The sequence below is a fragment of the Haliotis asinina genome, chromosome 7, assembly GCF_037392515.1.
Source record: "Haliotis asinina isolate JCU_RB_2024 chromosome 7, JCU_Hal_asi_v2, whole genome shotgun sequence".
Taxonomy (NCBI): Eukaryota; Metazoa; Mollusca; class Gastropoda; order Lepetellida; family Haliotidae; genus Haliotis; species Haliotis asinina.
In genome coordinates this window covers 4,028,353-4,048,755 of record NC_090286.1, presented here as the reverse complement: position 1 = coordinate 4,048,755, position 20,403 = coordinate 4,028,353, and the positions used below count along the sequence as shown (strand labels likewise).

Below are 20,403 nucleotides of genomic sequence, written 5' to 3'. Positions count from 1 at the left end.
AATTGTCTTTGGGGTTCGGAAATTATAGATATGCTGGATATTGTATTAGGTAACGTGAATGAAGAGTGTGACGTAAAACATTACACGTTACCGTCAGCTCCGAATTATCAAGTAACACCGGTACCTTTTTTTTTTTTAATACATTCACGTTAACTGTCAAATAGTAACACCATGGAAACATTCATGGACAACTGTATATTGGGTGAAATGAATTTTCTTCCATATGAAACTGTCAGATAGTTTTCATACTGATTAGTTTTTTCTTTTGTTTACAAAAACCCCGAACAACAACACACACGCAATGAAACCTAACCTCGGAGACAAAACCATCGTTCTTTAAATGTCAGCATAATATGATTTGTTTGTAACACAAAACGTGACAGATGATATGGTAGTGTCTTGACGTGAAATGTAACACATCAACGTCCCTATGGTTTCTAGAGTGCTTTTTTGGAGGTTTTTAGCACATGAAACATATTTGATAATACACCCTTGTGTTGTTCACATTGACTTGATCTCTACGGTGAAGGTGGCGAGACCATTATGCTGCATGCGTATGTACATGTGTTGACACAACGTCATTACAATACGTGTATGTCTGTTGGTAAGCTAGTGAGTGAACGTTTAACTTGTGAAAAATGCTATTTTGTAATGAGGCTGAGTATATTTGGTCAGGTTACAAGAACATGTCATTGATAATGACTGTAAATGGGTAAAGTTCTAGTTACATTATCATTATCATCTGAATCAGCATCATTATTATCTGAATCGAGATGTATACATAACATAACGGCTCTTCATGCGTAACGTAACGGCTCTCTATACATAACGTAACGGGCCTGTATACGTAACGGGTCTGTATGCATAACGTAACGACTCTGTATACATAACGTAACGGCTCTGTATACGCAATGGTTTTGTATACACACCGTAACAGCCCCGTACACATAACGTAACGGCTCTGTGTACACAACGTACCAGCTCTGTACACACAACGTACCTGCTCTGTACACATAACGTAACGGCTCTGTATAGGTAACGGCTCTGTACACACAACGTAACAACCCTGTACACATAACGTAACGGTTCTGTACACACAACGTAACAGCCCTGTACACATAACGTAACAGCTCTGTACACGTAACGTAACGGCTCTGTACACGTAACGTAACGGCTCTGTAATTATACGTATACGTAACTAATCCCTGAGCTACCTGCTCAGGTACCTTATGAGTCGACACAATGCTTGACTTTGCTTTTGTGTGTGTTGGATTCACGGATGAGGATGTTATATCATGTTTAATTATTGCCACTGATAATTCCCATAGCCACAGTCTTAAGATTGTGACGGAGTCGGAGCCCAACAACGGACTTCTACCAGCCATGCATTATGATTATGGAAATGGTGTTTCTCGGTTCCGTTTCTTGTCCTAAACATTCCTAGATACCCTGCCCACTTTCCACTTTCCTATTATAGTTAATGAAAGAAAGCTCCAAGAATTTTTGGAGTATCGTTGCCCTGCTATGTTACTCTACACGTCGCGCAAAGATTCAAATATATACAGTCAAATATACATTCAAATATATACAGTCAAGACTTCATTCCTTCCCGATGAGTTGCTTCACTTGGCTTCCTTGTGACATTTGCTTTGACAGATTTGGAAACAATATGTGTAGATTTGTGGGGCTCATATTTACAATATTTCCATATTCCATATTTGATTCTCTCTTTTCCTGTGTAGAATGTCATGTCTACGAATATTGAAGACCTAGATGTCATCAGTAGGGATGAAAGGGGATCTGTCTATATACTTGATTAATCTCTATATAATTTAAAGTTACTTGGGCAAGTGTTTTGTGATTGGATATAATTTAAATGGCGTTCAGACGTCACGAAGATTATATACTTATTTACGTATTTACATTAGATTGCATGTAATTTCATCCTTCTTTTACCTAAATAAGTCAATACGAAGCAAGTGTCTGTGATAAATTGTAATGATGACGATGATGAATTTATATAGCGCCTACTACCAAAAGGTCCTTGCTCAACGGCGATTAAGAAAAGAGAAGGGAAGTCTATAAGAGTAGTTACAAATGATTTCTCTGATAGTGATAGGGAGGCTGTTTTAAAGAAGGGGAAAAGGCTCTGTCACTCATAGTGGTTTTGGTGGTTGGCTGAGAGAGAAGAAGGGAGGGAGAAGGGGGAAGGAAGTTGCTAGTGTCTGATGCACTCACTTCCCAGAGAGTTACTAAAGTCATATCTTCCCATGTACCGCTATTCTAACACTCTCCTTTCACGGTGCGAGGATTGCAATCACATTTGTTGTCCCATCAGCGACACTGTTTCAGAAATGATCATTCGGAAAGCCTCGGCAATTTACGTATGCTTCGGGAAATCTAGAACCTCATCCCCTGGGCCATGTGAAAACGTTTCCATCGCCCACGTTGGCAAAGGGTAAACTAACCATTAAATGTCTTGTGTGTCATATCATCAAAAACATCTTGCGATTGCTTCCTGCACTCTCTATTGCTGGTTCCTGATCTTCAGTTAAATATGAAATACCTAATCTACCCTTCGCATGTTGATCTACTAAAGGCAGGTGGTCGCCATATTGGAGCCAAGACGATGTGATACAAGTTACGAGTGGCTAGAAAGAAGGGGGGATAATTCGTGTTTAGATCAGAGGTACCGGGATAGAAATGACGTGAGTAGTCTGCTCCGCAGAGGATGAACATCACGCTGCAGAACAATATATATTTTAAATCGTTTAAATACATTTTGTACCTGATATATAGATTTTAAGGTCATTAGAATGTGTTCACCTTCCGGAATGTGTTCTTGCTTAAAAGGATTAAATAAATTGCTGGTCAACGCAACACGAGAGCGGGCAGGTGCTGACCTCAAAAATATTTTTTCAGCCTTATGTACCTTAAGTCCTTGGCCTCTTGACCTTATGACCCAAACACATCAAAACGTAGATTCACTTTTCCGAGCCCTTTTCCAATAACACGGACACGTTTTGTAGGCTCGACGCTTCTACATGAGCTGAAACCTCTCAAGGTAAGAGAGTGGTGATCTGTCACTGTTCTCAGCCGAGGAGGTATTGACCAAATCGCGGAACGTAAGGCATATATATACGCAGAAAAGTAGGTAAAAACAAAAAGCCACACAGAGGGAACACTTTGAACAGAATATAAAATAAATGTAGATAAAAGGGAACCAGAAAGGTCAGACTAAAATAAAAGGCACATGTATATATGTATGCTGGGTCAGCCTTCTTCATTCTTGTTTTCATAGCGATGTTGGTTAGATATTCAAAGTATCGAAACCTCTACGCACAGAATCATATCAGGCACAAGATTCCACAATCCTCATATGTTCCCCAGTCGCTTCTGTTTACCAACTCTAATTGGAGTGAGTGGGTTGAGTAACTTCGGGCTCTTCTTCACATGATGTTATTGTGCACTTTGCACACATTATTTGTCTTCTGATTCTCATCTGAAGTATGCCAAGGCTTGGGATGAAAGAAAGGTATTACATAGTTACTGTAAACGAGCCAAGGAAGTTGGATGTAATCTCAAAGTCAATGTTGATTTTGTTGATGGTTCTTTACAACTTGACGCTACAGACTGTCAAGTTAGCAAAGTTCCATATCAAATCGGCACAGACGAAATCTTGTAATCGACGCATCTCTGAACGATCAATGCATGTATTTGCAACGAGTTAAGAAGAAGAGCAACTCTGTGGAGTCCTTCCACAGGATGAAGCCATTCGGTCAGAAATGTGACTCAGAGCGGTTTGTGTGTCCAGCTTAGAGCCGGTCACTTTTAACTCAAAACAGCAAACGTGTGCTCTGACATCCATATCTAATTGTAGATTGTACAGTGTACAGTGAGACTGTTTAACAACTTTTCAGCAGATGCCTATCCCAGTAGATGGAACACTCATAATATTTTACTGCACATAATAGGGTGTCTACAATTTGTTTCTTCCATTTTCACTCAAGGCCGACTGAGGGTTGACTCAGGGTCGACTCAGGATTAACTCAATATTGACATCAGGATCACATCAGGGTTAACTGAGACGTCATGGAAACTGGTGTTTGAAAAGACCTGCAACTTATCCAACACACCCGATCTTTGATAAAACTACTGAAACCATCCCACCACGGAATTCGTGTTCACATGTTCTGTCTTGGCGAAATGGGCCTTGAGATGATGTTGATGGATTCAACAAGCCCTACCAGGAGCACACGACCCAATTCGAGTTTTATTATTTCATACATTGATTCGCCATCGCCGTCATCATCATTGTCGTCGTCATCGTCATCATCATTAACAGATTTTTGATTGGAAGACTTCAGCTTTACTTCCCTGTTATGAATTTTCTCAGAAAGCCTTTGATTCTTCATTTTCTGGGTCTTTTGTATTTGCAACATAATTTTCAAATGGTATCCGAATGATTTATCTCAGGGTTTATCATTTCAGTTATATTCAATCTGGGCGTTTCGGATTCTGCCAGACTGAAATATAGAGTTTCATGCTTCCAGATTATCTTCTCTGCTATTTTGAATTACGAAATATGTTGCAATAGTGTCTGCAATACTGTATGACGCTGCAGGGCAAAATATAGTATAGAGCCAAGTTTGGTGATGGATGAATATGGAACAAGTACTGATCATTATGTGGTGATGGATAGGATACCGGTGTTGGAGGTGTGTAACCAGAGACTGAGTGAGTTGTGTTTCACGCTGCTTCTAGCATTATTCCAGCAATATCTCGGCGGGGGACAGCGGGAATGGGATGAAGTAAACGGCGTTCTGGCAAGTGTATTCAGCGCTAGTAATATTATAAGCTAGTAATGTTATAACAATGAGATCCCCTTCCTCTAGAACATTCATGTTATATCACGGTGTGTCATCTGTATTTGAGAGGAAAGCCTGGTGTCATGCATGTTTACTACGAGCATTGTTATGCTGCTGACATACTTACGAACCATTCTCAAGACGACTTAGGTTTAGAACCTTTCGGCAAAGGGATCTCTACATCGAGTCCTATTAGATGATTAGACGATTGAGAAGCATTTGTCTTTCAACTGCTAACGTGTTACAGTAAGGCATCTCTGGTAATGACAACTTGTAGATCACGAGTCATCTAACGTTGTCTTGTGTTTGTATCAGGAACGTGATGAGATTTAACGCAAAGCGACAGCAAATTGGAACCTACTAATGACTTTTATTTCTACCTCACAACACACGTCGTGATATTGTGCTGTATGCTTCAGACCAAAGAGATTGGAATTCTTTCTTTCGTTAAAGCAGCTGATTAACGACACAGAAGTTTTTCCTTAAATAAGTCAGTGTCATCAACAGAAGCAATTGGTGTGTGCATTTGTTTTGTGCATAATTATTTAGAAACAATACTTGTGTTTTCGGTATAGCCTGTGACTGGCATAGATTTTCATCTGTAACCGAATCATGTGATCCCTGTGGGAAAATGAACTGAAAATTGAAATGAATTGACATAAATAAGGATTGAAATAACCTAAATTAGGAAAGGTAATTTCAAAGCTAATGATAAAAGTGATAGAACCGATTAAGATTGAAATGACACTGATTCAGTTTGCAAATAATTATCAGCCATCTTATGTAAGTAACTTCATGAACGGAAGACCAACTGTGCGAAGATTGACCCGCGACGGGAAAGGGTGGACATCATTGTCCTTGCGTTGGCATTTGCTGCTCCGTGATCTAATGTAATATTTTGGTGAAACTAGCTCTACATCGTTTGACCAATTTACTCTGTCGTCAATGATTACGTTTGCGAGACGTCTTCTATCTTGAGGTTCTTGAAATGCATGTCTTCTGTCGAGTGCTCTGGACTCGCGATCACTTACATGTGAATACCTCAATTGCCTTTTGTCCGCTGTCTGATTGTCAGGACTGTAGTACAGACAGTTTGCCACATAGCACTCTGTGATAACCTTTACACCTGCAACTGGTGTTGTCATTAATGTTTGTTTCATTGTTCGTATCTATTCCTTTTTCAGTTACTATCGTGTGTATACCGATGACAGCAGCTCAGAGGATTTACCAGTTGTGGATTTATGGTGATGTTCTCTGCAAGTGTGTCCAGTATTTGCAGGGTGAGTTACCGTTATCGTCATTATTATCAGGTCCACTCGGTCTCTATGTTATCCTCATATCAACGGATGTAACAGTGCGCGTGTGTGTGCGTGCGTTTGTGTGTCTTCGTGCAGGTGCATCGGGTTCCGAATACCACATTTCACATGTTGGCTGTGAACAACATACTGATCCGCCGAAATCTTGTTTAAAGATTGAAATGACGCGTGTCATGCAGGATAGCAAGAAGTGCCATTCAATGCATTTCTACATTGACGCGGTTCAAACTAACATGAATTGCAGCAAAAGTTTTAGTATTGCACTTGCCACATTTATTTACTACAGTCACGATCTCCAATTTTTGGCCTCAGTATGGAAACATAATGTAAAAAATACACACATCCACTCACACACAAAAAAAAGGTTACAGCATTAAAGGACAGCATTATAGGACAGCATTAAAGGACAGCATTAAAGGACAGCTTTCGCATGGTTAGTGACATTCTAGCATGTGTTGACCAAGAACAGTTTCCAGCTCCAGTTTTATTAGACTATGAGTACTGGATGTCCTGAGCAACGCGCGAACAGGAAGTGACAGTCAGAGACGATGCCTCATAACGGTATGGCTGAAATATCCCCGATATGTGACGTTAAATATTAACTCACTCACTCAAAGACGATACGTGAGCCTGAAAACACCTTATAAATGAAAACAGGAGAACCCCAAGGTGGAGGATTGGGACCAATCTTGTCCACATCATACGCGATATAACTTGGTGGTGCCCCTGCCAATTGCGACCCAATGATAATCAGTTGTGAGGTAAGATGATGTAGTAGCGGAATGCTACACTAACATCACACATGTTTAAACTTAACCAATTATTGTTATCTGCCTTGAAAGAAAGATTTAGAACAGCACAGATTGCAAACCTATAACTATTAGTGATTCAACAAATGTTGCATCTGACAAAGTGAAAATATATTTGATCAGCACCTGGGAATGATGCAGTACGGGACCCGGGGGTGCCCGGGGGTGCCAAACAGCCATATACCATGTTGGCAACATTAGAATAGTATGGCTATACCTAGCAAGAGATTCTTCCGTGGGACTCACGCTGTCGGCCCTGTTGCACTGAGTGTTGTAACAGCCTCTTTGCTAACGTAACAACTGAACAAATTAACACTTCAAGTAATGCAAAATGCAGCTGCAGGGAATATATTTAGATCGTACACATTCACTTACACTTCACAACATCTGAGAAAACTCCAGTGCCTTCAGGTATGGTTTTCAAAATCCTCCTCGTGTAACACATGGTACAACATTCTTTCACCATCTTACCTTCATAGGCCTTCTACCAGTCTAATGTCCTTACTAAACCCTCATTCAACAAAATCCACACATCTTTGTTCATAGATTTAACAGCTTCTACTTTTGAAAAAACAATGTTTTCTTACAGAGCATCGCCTAAGTTGTTTTCCAGATATTTTTGAAGTGGCTACTTCTGTCTCTTCTTTCAAATTACAGATAAAGATTTGTATGAACTATCATCAACTTTGAGCCTTTCAGCTGCCGCATAAAGGAAGTCATTATGATTGTGAATTGCTGAAAGATGCACGTACCATTATCACGTAGGGTACTTTTTCAAATGTGAACCATTAGTGACAATCAACCCAGGTAAACGTATTCTGACTTGGATAGGATGCTCCGTGTTTTGCATGCATTTGTTAAAGAGGTCACTCAAGGGGCAAGACGGCGCGTCATCTCTTCTTGATTAATACTCATTAGCACATAATTAGGATATATATTATTTCCCCTCTTTTACGCAGATACTTCTTGTGACTGTAGAGGATTTTGTTGCCTAAATATTCGCCAGTTGGCAGCATGATGAACATTCATCACCTAAACATGGAAACAACTGTCGCTGTCTGAACAAACCGTTCATTCAGCACAGATGGTGACACAATAAGCCCAGGAAGATTAAAGACTGAGTACCTGGTGTCATCAATGATTTTGCAGAGATCATTCATATAATTTTCCCAGATATTTTCCATTTATAACCAATACAATCTTTACGTAGTGGATACTGGTTATTTTGTGCGATGTACGTTTAATAACAGCACAGGGGTCTTTGCATTATCTGTAGACTCTGTAGATAACGCTCATAAGAACAGATGTATCTCTTTAGTAATGTCAATATGTAATAACTCTCACGTGTCAGATGCTCTTGGAGCGAATCAATAGACGGTGTATAATTGGGCATCAGACGAAAACATGACGTGAATGAACTCAGTACTTTGATGTGCTACAATGTCTCGCGTGACCATCTGTCACAAACCAGAGCAATCACACTCCTCTATAACTTCACTGCAAACATAAAAATGATATTTTGTGTGCCCTTTGTATATCATTAGCGAATATAGAATTCTTTCACCCATAACACGTACGGTTAATTCGCTTATGGGCAAAGGTATATATGGAAGATGTAGGTGACAATGAGGGACTGAAGCGACTTAATGGCTGTTCATCGCGTATGGTTTAACATAAATATATAACCCCGACAGCATAACTGGCATAGTATTAAGAGGCGCTTTCACTCACGTCACAACACTTAACGTAATAATTGTGTCTGGTCCAGCCTTTGTAATTTACAGACCGACGCCATATCGCTGAAATATTGCTGAGTGAAGAGTTAAACAACAAACAAACAAATATGCAGGAGATCCATATTAGTGGGCGGATAGAGGATCAATTCTAGAATGACGACCCTGATTATGATCATAAGACGCCGATTGTTTCATACAGTATGACTCAAGAGTCCCTCAAACCCTGCCTGATAGATGACCTCAGAGCCATGTTGAAACCAGAGTGGCACCAGAACATTCTCAAGATCGTTTCATCACAGGGACGAAAACCTTATTAAGACAGATCTGATCTGGCCATGAATTTTATTTGGTTAAACGATGTGAACATCAATCAGATACTTTGAATTTATAAGAAGTAATATTCCTCGCAGAGAAAATCCTTTGGCTCTGGGAATAGCTCGCATTTACATATCTCGGTGAGTGCAGTCTCTTATCGCGAGAGGGGTATTGCATAAAGTCCGTGGAGCTAGATCCTCCAACATCTGGAGTGACCACTACAGCTAGCTTAAGGATGACAACAGGAAGAGAACATTTGTGGTGATTGGCAGACTGACCGACTGGAAACCCTGTTTATGATACTGGCTTATTTGTGGTGACCTTCACATTCATGAACTGTTATGTAGATCATTGTTCTTAAGTGCTGGTTTCAGTCAGTGTGGCGGGGATGTAAGGACTTAGACCTGATCCTCCATCTGACAGGTGGAATTGACACATAGGAAAGCATGCACCTTCATTAAAGAATCCTCATTTATATTATCCATGCAGAAACAACACACACACAGCCTTCAACAATGAGAAATAGCTGCCGAGTCTGCTGAGTTCTGACTTATTGACAAACATGTTTATGATGGACTGTCAACGGGTCACAATACTTGGCATTTGCATAGTCAAGGCTAACGTTATGTTCGATATCTCTGATGACCCGTCTATCTATCTATCTGTCTGTCTGTCTGTCTGTCTGTCTATCTACAGGCACAGGCCTATAAATCTTCCCATCGGAAAAGATAAACGCTTCATTTATTACGAGGTGCAAATGTTAGGATACGGAAAACGCCAAGTCCCAGTCTCAGGCCCACACACAGGTTCTTAGCGACGAGCGGTCTAACAGCTCAATTAGTAATGTCAACACCGGTAATGTCAATGACTACTATTTGAGTGGTCAGTATCTGGACTGACCACCATTTGAGAGGTCATTGTCGTCAAAAACCGCATGCTGTTAATAAGGTACCTCAATCCGCGGCATACTGTTCTTGGTCTACACACAGGAACTGTTCGTGATCTTAATATGGCAGTATGATATCGACTGCGTTGAAGCGCCAACCGATAATTATTGTTTTGTTGACGTGACGTCACGCGTGGTGTTCCACAAAAATCTGGTTCGACGCTTTTCTAATTACTCTCACATACCTATGCTGTGTATGTGTTGCAGTGTTTATTGGCAATGAGTCATGACATTGCGTAAGCGTCATTTACAGTTAAACAAACGTTTGTAATCACAGATGAAATGCACGTACGTGAGAATCTTACTTCCAGAAAAGCCCTAACAATCATCGAAACTGTGAGCTGTTTATTTACGTACATACGTCTTCATGAATATGGTTAGGAAACTAGTATTAATTAATTTCCGAATAAATGCATGTTCAAATCAAACAGTTACCAATTCGCGTTGGAGTGTCACCATGAACAGTTTATATTTCTAATTTATGAAGATTTCTAAAGTGACTGGGAATGAATTGTTTGACTACTTAGTTTTACTCTGTGGGCGTTCTCTCTCATACTAATATGTTGTTATATCGTGTCTAGCGAATGCTTTTTTGAAAATCTCAACCGGTGTGTCTATACGATTATTTGTTAGGCAACACATATTCACACATGTTGATAACAATGTGATAGCAGGATTTCCTGTCCACGAAGCGGTACCGCTATGCACATGTAATCGACGTAGGCAATGACACTTCCGATTCCTTGTGGCACTGTTCCAATGTTAGGATCAGAAGGTGTCACGAATCTTATGTTTGGTTAGATGTGTAGTCCAATGATCATCAATGCTATTACCTAGCTATTGTTAATGAACTGTAGAACTGTAAAATAACAGAGGCAAAATGTTTTTCAAACAAGCTCCCCAAGTGTTCAAGGTAAAGACATTAAATATCGGTATCTATGCTTCCACTTCCGTCTGAGTTTCCAGATCCGGTATTTCCAGAAAGCGAGATGTAATGTTAATTCGCATCATGCTGTCTTAGACCCAAACAATAACAACAACACATGACTCCCGAACCTTTCTGAACGTGTAACCTTGATACGCCATGAAAATGCGTTAAAGGACAGTCTAAAACAAACAAGGACTAATGGCATGTATTAAAAAAAATGAATACATCATCAGCTGAAAAGTGTGCGTATATTGTTCTTCCGACAGCACAGAAAGAGCGAGAGCATTTGCTATAACAAGCGTGAACTGAAGAAAAAGACTCTAGGAACTAAAAGCAAATAGAACAAGGATTTGTGCTTGATCCCGAAGCTGTTTAATACATCCAAGATCCCATAGGATTAGTATGGGTAAAATCATGGTTAATGGTTAATTTCCATCAGCACTTAGATTACCGACCATCGGTACACTCGCACGCAGCTTTCAAGGACATATAGAAAGGTTTTCAATAGGGCAAGACAAATATTATGATTTATGGAAACACGATGCATTGGGAATTCTGCGATCGGAATCAGAATCAGTTTCCACAAGATGCGTTAGGTTTCACAATGAAAAATATTTTTGTCACTATTTCTCAATATATAAAGAAATAGTCTGTTGCTGTTGTAAGGTGGCATTCCGTGATCTCGTGTTTAATGTGCATAAAACGATCAGATATGGACCGTGTATGTTTACAGACAATCAGCTATTTACAGTGAAATCTGATATTCGAAAACATTCTACTTAGCCTTGGGGACCTGGGACACAACCCATTCTGTTAAATCAGACCCGTTAGGTGAAACTGATAATACCAAACCTGGGGGCATATTATATATGAACAGTCGGAAAATTGGCTCTGACGTCAATATATATTGCGATGTAACCATGTTGCTTTATGTCATCATGTTCTGGTGTCGTGATATAATGAAATTTGTATTTCAAAATTTGGTCATCTTGATTCTGAGAAGTGTATATGTTCTTCAGAAAATAGATGTTTTATTAATTTTTTTCATTCCGAAAATGTCGACTGATTAGGGTTGTCAGGCACGATGACATAATTATATAGTTTGTTGTGTCATCATGACCTGATGGAATTAGAATGGAATCTTTGCTCATGCTTTCTGTCACTGGTATAATTGACATGGTGTAAATGCTAAGAGAGGTCGACGTACTTTGTTGACAATATTCTTTGGAGTAAAACACTATTCATTCATTAGCTCACTTTTTAAAATTCAACACCCATTGTCACATTCGAAGCTTAGGAAATGTAGCAGCATTTGTGGCTATCACCTTTGTTGTTTTAAATGTTGTTGGTTCATATATTAAATCCTATTTTCCCATACAACCTGTATCTTGTTTTCCAGGTATCGCAGTCTCGGCCAGTACGTTCACCATCACGGCTATGAGCCTCGACAGATGTCTTGCCATCCGCCACCCCGTTGCCATCAGAAGACTGAGGACAACCACCTTCGTCCGCATCCTCATCTTCTGTGTGTGGACGTTTTCTTTGCTCATCATGGTGCCTCTTCCAATAATTAGACGGACTGTGACAGAGGAGATCCTTCCTGGACAATCCCTCATATTCTGCATTGAGGAGTGGCCTTCATTTGCTCACAGGCGAACATACGACATCGCTATTCTTCTTATCGTTTACATCATTCCTGGGATCATCATATCAACTTCTTATATTCTCATGGGCAAAAGATTATGGGTTCCAGACAAGGAACTAAACCGAGACTTGTACCGTTATCCTATTCAACGAGAACCTATATGCCGTATGCATCGTTTGACGACGGGACGGCGGAGATTAGCGAAATTGTGTATCGCCGTTGCTGTTATGTTTGCTCTATGTTGGCTTCCTTATTACATAGTGACGACATATTTGGACTTCCGACCTGATTTAGATGCAGCGGACATCGTCCACTTCACTCTTCTTCTCGGACATCTTCACAGCGCGTCTAACCCCGTGCTTTATTGCTTTTTACACAAAACATTTAGAAGATACCTTAGGAAATTCGTCTTCTGTGGATATAGATTAAATCCTTCGAAAATGATTAGCAAGGTGAGAATGATTTTTCCCTCTTCTTCTTCTTCTTGTACAAGGCTTACATGTAGATAATAGCTACAATGCACACACGTGCCTGCAGCATATGAGACGGCAACGTAAATCTCCCATCATGCTGAAACAGTCCTACGATGAGAGTACAAAGGTTTGGGGACTTCCTGTTCTGAAAGCGCATGATGAAAGCTACATAAATATTTAGCTAACTGAATGTTTTTGTTAACCTATACACAAAAACTTCAATAACAGTATTCAAATACGCAATCATTCATTAAGCTTTAGATATATTTTCTATAACTCCTGTTAAAGGTTTGCACTGTTGAGTTAAAGTGACACAGATTGTGAGATAAAACACGCTGTGAATGCGAAAAGTACTGTCTTAACGCACAACCTCCAAGCATAAATATTTCAAACAAAGCTATATTAATTCTGGCATATTACAGCTTAAAAGTCAACATACCCAACATAGTCGGGTGAGCTGGCCATCATCGAATTTCAGCTGTCAAAAACAATAAACTTTTAATACGTGGTAAAACATCCATTACAGTACAAAAACACTTCGGGTGTAATTTCCTTCCATGCTTCATCTACGCGTAAGTTCTAAGGTTACTTATTGATAATAACATGAAACTTCATCTCTTTGAATTCCTTCCTCATTCATGCTTCAGTACCAGCTCTGCCATAAACGCTCACACACACCCCTGGTAATTCCATTGAATCCTGTTTCTTTGTTGTCCCGAGACCTTCCCATTAGCACGTCCTTGGCGTGTCTGGTCTATGTCGGACAAACATTACTAACTGGTAGCGGCATGTCTCTCCATCTGGGAAATATGTTTAAAAGAACAAAACCTCAGATAAAATAGCCGAAATGTCATCTTTGTTACGAAAATGCACCGAACATCTGCCCTGTTTTAAAGGAGCAGTGACTCCGGCACCATGATCGGTAGGTCCATCGTCCTATTTTGCTCGTTCCGAGAAGAGACGAGACTGGATGTGAAGATGGCTGATTGTGGGTAAAGTTGGTAGACGGTGGTTTGATGGTCCATATGCAACAATTTCATCTCCGATAATGCTGACACGGTTATAAATAACACTCACTGACTATGAAATATGTTATAACATAAACTATAAAATTATTAGGCCACACTGTCATTTGCCACTGAAATGGCCATAGCTATACCGCTTAGTCGCTCCAGAATCTCACATATAGTTTCGAACCGGAGACTGGCCCTTGTGCTAATGATAATGACTTATTAACACTATATTACCCGGGATCATGGTTTTCACCAACCGGTCGTTGCACGACTTTGCTTCTTCATCCAGATGATACGAAACTGACGCAGCTGAAATACTCCCCAAAGTTCAAACACAACACCATGTTACCCCTTAGACCTTTTTGCAAATTTCCCTTACCCTAATCATCGACACGTGGCAATCCACATTGTGGAACCCCCCCAAAAAGCAACCGGATATTTCTAAGCCTGACTAATTTTCTACGTTTACTACAAATTTACCACCAACCGTCCGGATTTATTTCCAGTTAGACCTCATAGTGTATTGATTATGGCGCAACATCAAGCTGCAGGACCAACTGGTCTTAACCCTCCCAGTGTGAGGTCAGCACATCGTTCCTACGGTGTTATAATAGGCAGCTGGTAGCGAGCGTCAAGGTGACTAATGCTGTTTTTTATGCTGCATCATCAGGAGGCTAATGCTGTCTTTTTTATGCTGCATCGTCAGTGCTCATAACCCCCAAAATACCCTTGGATGTCCATGCTTTGTGGGTCAATAAGAACATGAAGTCTCTTATATACGATAAAACACGTACTGATGAAGAGGTTGTAGTAATTGACTTATTACGCTGACGTCATGGGTAACGTGTCTTAATATACTTGGCTGTGATATATAAATTGTAATATATTATGTTTATGTTTATGTATTGATCCCACAGAAGAGATCCCACGCAATCGCACATGCAACATGCACACAAAGTCATATGTGTATACACATTCGCGTGTGTTTAAAAATATCTTACAAAGTAGATGAGCATGAATTCTTTATATTTAAAGTATCTTCATATTAATTTGTTTCTGATATACCAATGTGATAAGGAACCGAAATGATCACCGGTGTTAAGCACTCAAAGACTGGGTGTGCAGATTTTATAGTTGCCTTAACATCAGTATAACGGTTAACATTCAGAAAGCAGGCAGGGCAAGCCAAAACAGATCAGCACACTTCAGATCTTGAGTGAGTTAAAATTTAACGTCACATCGGCAAACATTCTTCACATAATCAAGAAATATATGTACATTACAAAAACCTGTCGACGAAGGACAGTAAAACCACCAGAGCATCACCATTGGAATTAAAACTAGCGTGGAAAGTTAAATCTAATAGCACTATTTGGACAAAACAGTATGAAACCTGGCCACTAACAACTTAAAGTAGATCACCATACTAGGGCCCTCGGGTACTTACAGCACATTTGCTACCTGCATGGACCCTAGTTGGATTTACACCATCCTGAAGGGAACGGGTTTTGAGCTAATGATATAAATGTAACAATATAATAATATATATTAGCACATTATGAAAGTAATACTGGATTGACCTCTGAGTGATATGTGCATCTACAACTGCATTTGGAGACTGGTTGAAGGCTCAAATCACGAACTGTTTGTACCAACGTAATTTTCACTGTTCTCGAGCTCCTTATCTGGTGTAATTGGTGGAGTTTTCATTGTTTCTTAACGGGTTCGAACCTTTTAATCGTCTACCAGTAGAAAATTCATCAAAGTCGTTTGTATACCTGATAGTTCATTAGAGATCTATTTCTAGTCCGACTTCCCTCAATTATCAACAGACTCGCAAGGCGTGTGATATGATGTCCTCATATGCTCCACAAAGCCGTCAGAGATAATGCTGACACTGATAGTCATCAGAGACTGAGTTCACATAAGGAGAATGCATATTTATAATCAAGTGCTTATTGCCTTTCCGAGATTAAGTATTAAGGAGTGTTAATAAAGATGGTATTAACCTATAAACGTGGTGTAGGAACAAAAGGAGACTTTGTTTTATAACATCTAATAAAGGTGCCCTGTATTGCTTTAATACCTCGTATATCAGTTACAATTGTCCCTGACATGGCGTACAGACAGTTAAACCGATGAATTAGTTTATATGTGTGTCTAAATACTTAGTCCCATTGATCCCTTTGCTCTGAAATCCATTTACTGCAGTGTCGCGTTGCCAGAAAGGTCATGAAGTCTGAGAGCAGGAAATGACTTGAAAACATACCACGGAATTATGTCGCCTTAATTGAAACTTATTCTTGGACACATATTGATTGGATGTCCCACTTGGACGTTAATTACCAATTCTAAACGCTTGATAGAAGGGGCGTCTGATTAACGAATTTATTTCAAACCACATCTGAAGTGATATTGCTTTTTTGTTCGCTCAACCTGTTGTAAAAGAAAGTGATACTTAGTGGAAATGTAATATTTTTCAACATTCACTAGCCATTGAATATCCATCAGTAAAGGAGGGACTTGATCCCGCTTTGAACATATTTAAACTATGTGACCTGTAGGAGGATAAAATACTCAACGAGCATCCTCGTTTTAAAGGCACTAAGGTATGTTCTTAAGCAAGTATGTTATAACTGTAATAGCGGAGTATTGTGAGGTCATTGACCTAATACTGTTCTTCCAGACAAGGAACAGAAGGCGTTCCTGTGTAATGTGGAGCGCAGGGTTCCTTCAGAACGCGCGATTACCTCCATAATAAACACACCATGTTTTGGTAGGCATTCCAGAGGAGGGGTGTAAACATGTTGGTAGCACCAGAAGGTGTGTGGAGAATCATTTGAATGGTTAGAGACTAATGGTCCTTTTCGTTGCTTTCATGTACCTCATCATCCTGTTATGGATATGAATTTAAAATGCTTGTAGTGAACGCTGGACCTCTAGTTTGAATGAAGTCAAGCGTAAAGGTAGTAAAAATAGACGTCTTTGTAGCTGCCAATAGACAATAGGTATTATATTTCACTTTCTTAATGTTTGTAAACCTTTAAGTCTTCTTGCTCCGTTTGGGGCAAAAGTTTTAGGTCTCAATTCGCTTTTGAGTGTTTTGTGTTAGAAATCAGTGACCACATCTTGAAGTCCTACTACTGTGAGGATTTAGAACACCACGGAATGAGAGTCTGGTGTTACGTTCTGAGATTTGTCCATGTGTGTCCTGGTTACGTGTGGTAGCTATCATGTTAGTCTAAAACCCCATAAACTGTGTGATATATAGAGGATACTAAGCGACCTTTCGTGTAATACCATTTTTATCAAACGAGTTAGATTTGGTGAAAACAAACGAGCGAAAGAGAGTTTGATACTAAATCGTTAACGAGTTTAATGAAAATGGTATTACACGGAAGCGAGTTTAGTATTCTGTTTATTACTCGCCAACATAACTTGACAGAAACTGCGGTTGCCTATAGTGCCTATAGTGTGAGGACACTCAGCTTTCAAGTCAAGCAAAGTCTAGTAAAATCGCGACATCAACATTAGCATTGTGACGTCACAACTTTGAACCATTTTGACGTCATACGTCAAGCGGTATTACACTAGTGTAATATTGAAGTGAAATTATTACACTGCAGTATCTTCAACAGGCGAGTAATAGGTATTGCTCATGGAGCTGTCAGACAACATTTATTCAATCCTTATTAGGTACTGCCATACAGTAATAGCAGGCAGTAGTAGAAGTAGTCGTAGTAGTAATGATAGTGGTAACAGACGTAGAAGTGATGTTGGCAGTAGCAGTCGTCGTGGTAGTAGTGATCGTAGTTGTAGTCGTAGAGGGAAGATGGTAGCAGCAGCGTGGTCCTGTGCGTAGAATTCATGTCACAACTCAGATTAAGTTAAGAAACATTGAACAGTTCTTGGATGGGCGAGCGGTTTGGGCAGCTTGACTCCTGAGGGTGTCTATAACTTCGGTCCTGCTCATAACTTGTGATACATGTGGTCTCACAATAGGCAAGTCAGTTTGTTCAAAATTTGCCTGTGTTCATTCATTAGAAAATGTGTACCCGATGAAATAGGTCTAATAACCTTCCAGCGCCGCTTAAATCATCCGGGGTAATAATGTGTGAGCGCTTTGAGCATGCGCGGTGTGTGGAAAAGGCGAGATATAAATAGTCATTATTACTATTTATTAGTCGCAGAAGCTGTGAGATGCCACAGTACTAATAACAGTCCTAGAAGAAGTACTAGATATAGCATTAGTATTACCCTTCAACATATGTCATATGTCGCGGTGCCTGAGCGGACTAGGCGGCTGACTTACTACTTAACTACGTAGGAGGTAGTAAGTCCTACGTATGTGATAATAAGTTCTACGTAGGCGATAATAAGTCCTACGTAGGAGATAGTAAGTCCTACGTAGGAGATGTTAAGTCATACGTAGGCGATAATAAGCCCTACGTAGGAGATAGTATGTCCTACGTAGGAGACAGTAAGTCCTGCGTAGGAGATAGTAAGTCATACGTAGGAGATAGTGACACCAAAAACATTTTTCACCGTGGCCCTAATACGCCGCCGAAGAGAGGAGTCGGTCGGATGTGTATTGTCACGAATTAATCATGCGTTAAACTACCGTAATGTATCGCCACAGAGGCAGACTGTAAAGAATCAGTTTCGGATCGCTAAGGCCTGGTAGACCTCCATTAATTTCTTTATATCATTGTGGTCGTTTGGCTTGAATCGTCTTTTGACTGATTGTCTCTACAGGATGTATTTTTCTAATCACGACTGTACTTGCTCAGTCGAGACCTGAATATTCTGTCATAATAAAGCCAAGAGTATTTTGTCAATGCATTTTTGGATGTCTTTGTCGTCATACAAAAGATTTTCTGTTCCTCAGGTGATGTTTTCCCGCCCATTCACAAGTCATAGTTACCGGTCGAGGTCGTCACTCCACAGCTCCTTCCGCGATTCTATGAGAGGTACGAACATCCGCCTGACGGCAACCAGAGTGGCCCTTGACCGCCACAGAGGAGTGGAAACAAGGTCGGATGGGAGCTGGCACAAAGCTTCTTTTCTTTCTGGCTCTCGTTCGGACTCCCACTCAAGTTCTGCCGACATAGAACGCGGCAACCGGAACCAGCTGCAGGTACCCCGTGCCGGAAGACCCCTATACACAGCCTCGTTCCGATCTCACCGCAGGAGACGATCCGACATGGAGGATTCCTTTAGCAGCTCCTGATTCAAACGTGATGAGATATTTGACTAGTGCTTCTTGTGAATTGTATTTTATATCCTATTAATGGATCTGTGATACAAAGTTCTTCTCTCTTTGTTGTTTGATATTACATGTGTATAACATTTGTAAGCGACGGGTTCCACATTCATTCAGGAGAGTACAGGAATTATGATGTGTCTTTGTACATAATGTTCCAGTTACTTTCTTTGTTTACATTTACTCATCTTTCCATTGTCTGAACATTCTATCTTGTTATTTGAGTGAATAAATATATGTCACATATTCCCTTGGATGCTTTACTCAAATAAAGAAGACACATTTATATTTCTCTACCTAGCGAGTGTCGCCCAGTGACCCAAATCCCCTTAATAAGCAGTTCATGGTTGTAACCTTGGGCACCGGAGAAACCTGTGATCCTTGGTTCGATTCTCGGTAAGCCCCGATTATGATTCTAGGTTTGGCAGCAGAATTGTCTTGCCCAAGGGCTTTTCTTTGGCAGCAGAACTGTCTTGCCCAAGGGCTTTTCTTTGGCAGCAGAACTGTCTTGCCCAAGGGCTTTTCTTTGGCAGCAGAACTGTCTTGCCCAAGGGCTTTTCTTTGGCAGCAGAACTGTCTTGCCCAAGGGCTTTTCTTTGGCAGCAGAATTGTCTTGCCCAAGGGCTTTTCTTTGGCAGCAGAATTGTCTTGCCCAAGGGATTTTCCTTGGCAGCAGAACTGTCTTGCCCAAGGGCTTTTCTTTGGCAGCAGAACTGTCTTGCCCAAGGGCTTTTCTTTGGCAGCAGAACTGTCTTGCCCAAGGGCTTTTTTTTGGCAGCAGAATTGTCTTGCCCAAGGGCTTTTCTTTGGCAGCAGAATTGTCTTGCCCAAGGACTTTTCTTTGGCAGCAGAATTGTCTTGCCCAAGGGCTTTCCTCGCGCATTAAGCTGCTATATTGGGGGCAATGTGGGCAAGCTGTCTATGGCGCTGTGCTGGTAACCGAACGGGAACGATCCACACTTGTGACAGGGTGTAAAACATTGGCGCTAACTCTGTCGTCATAACTCATATGCATGGCCCAGCCCCGTGTACGTAAAAGAACCCATTCATTCTATGGTAGGTGACCAGATGGTGGGCACACACACACGTAC

General features: G+C 40.4%; 1 protein-coding gene across 1 annotated transcript in view; it reads left to right on the top strand.

Annotated features, from left to right (window-relative positions):
- The window catches only part of LOC137291435 (QRFP-like peptide receptor), a 53,129-nt gene extending 33,573 nt beyond the window's left edge, over positions 1–19,556 (top strand). Inside the window, exons 2-4 of the mRNA XM_067822785.1 lie at positions 6,053–6,148; positions 12,318–13,015; positions 18,938–19,556. Of these exons, the coding sequence (XP_067678886.1) occupies positions 6,053–6,148; positions 12,318–13,015; positions 18,938–19,279 (1,136 nt within the window). The 3' untranslated portion in view covers positions 19,280–19,556. The remainder of the gene's footprint in view (positions 1–6,052; positions 6,149–12,317; positions 13,016–18,937) is intronic.
- Positions 19,557–20,403: the final 847 nt, after the last annotated feature.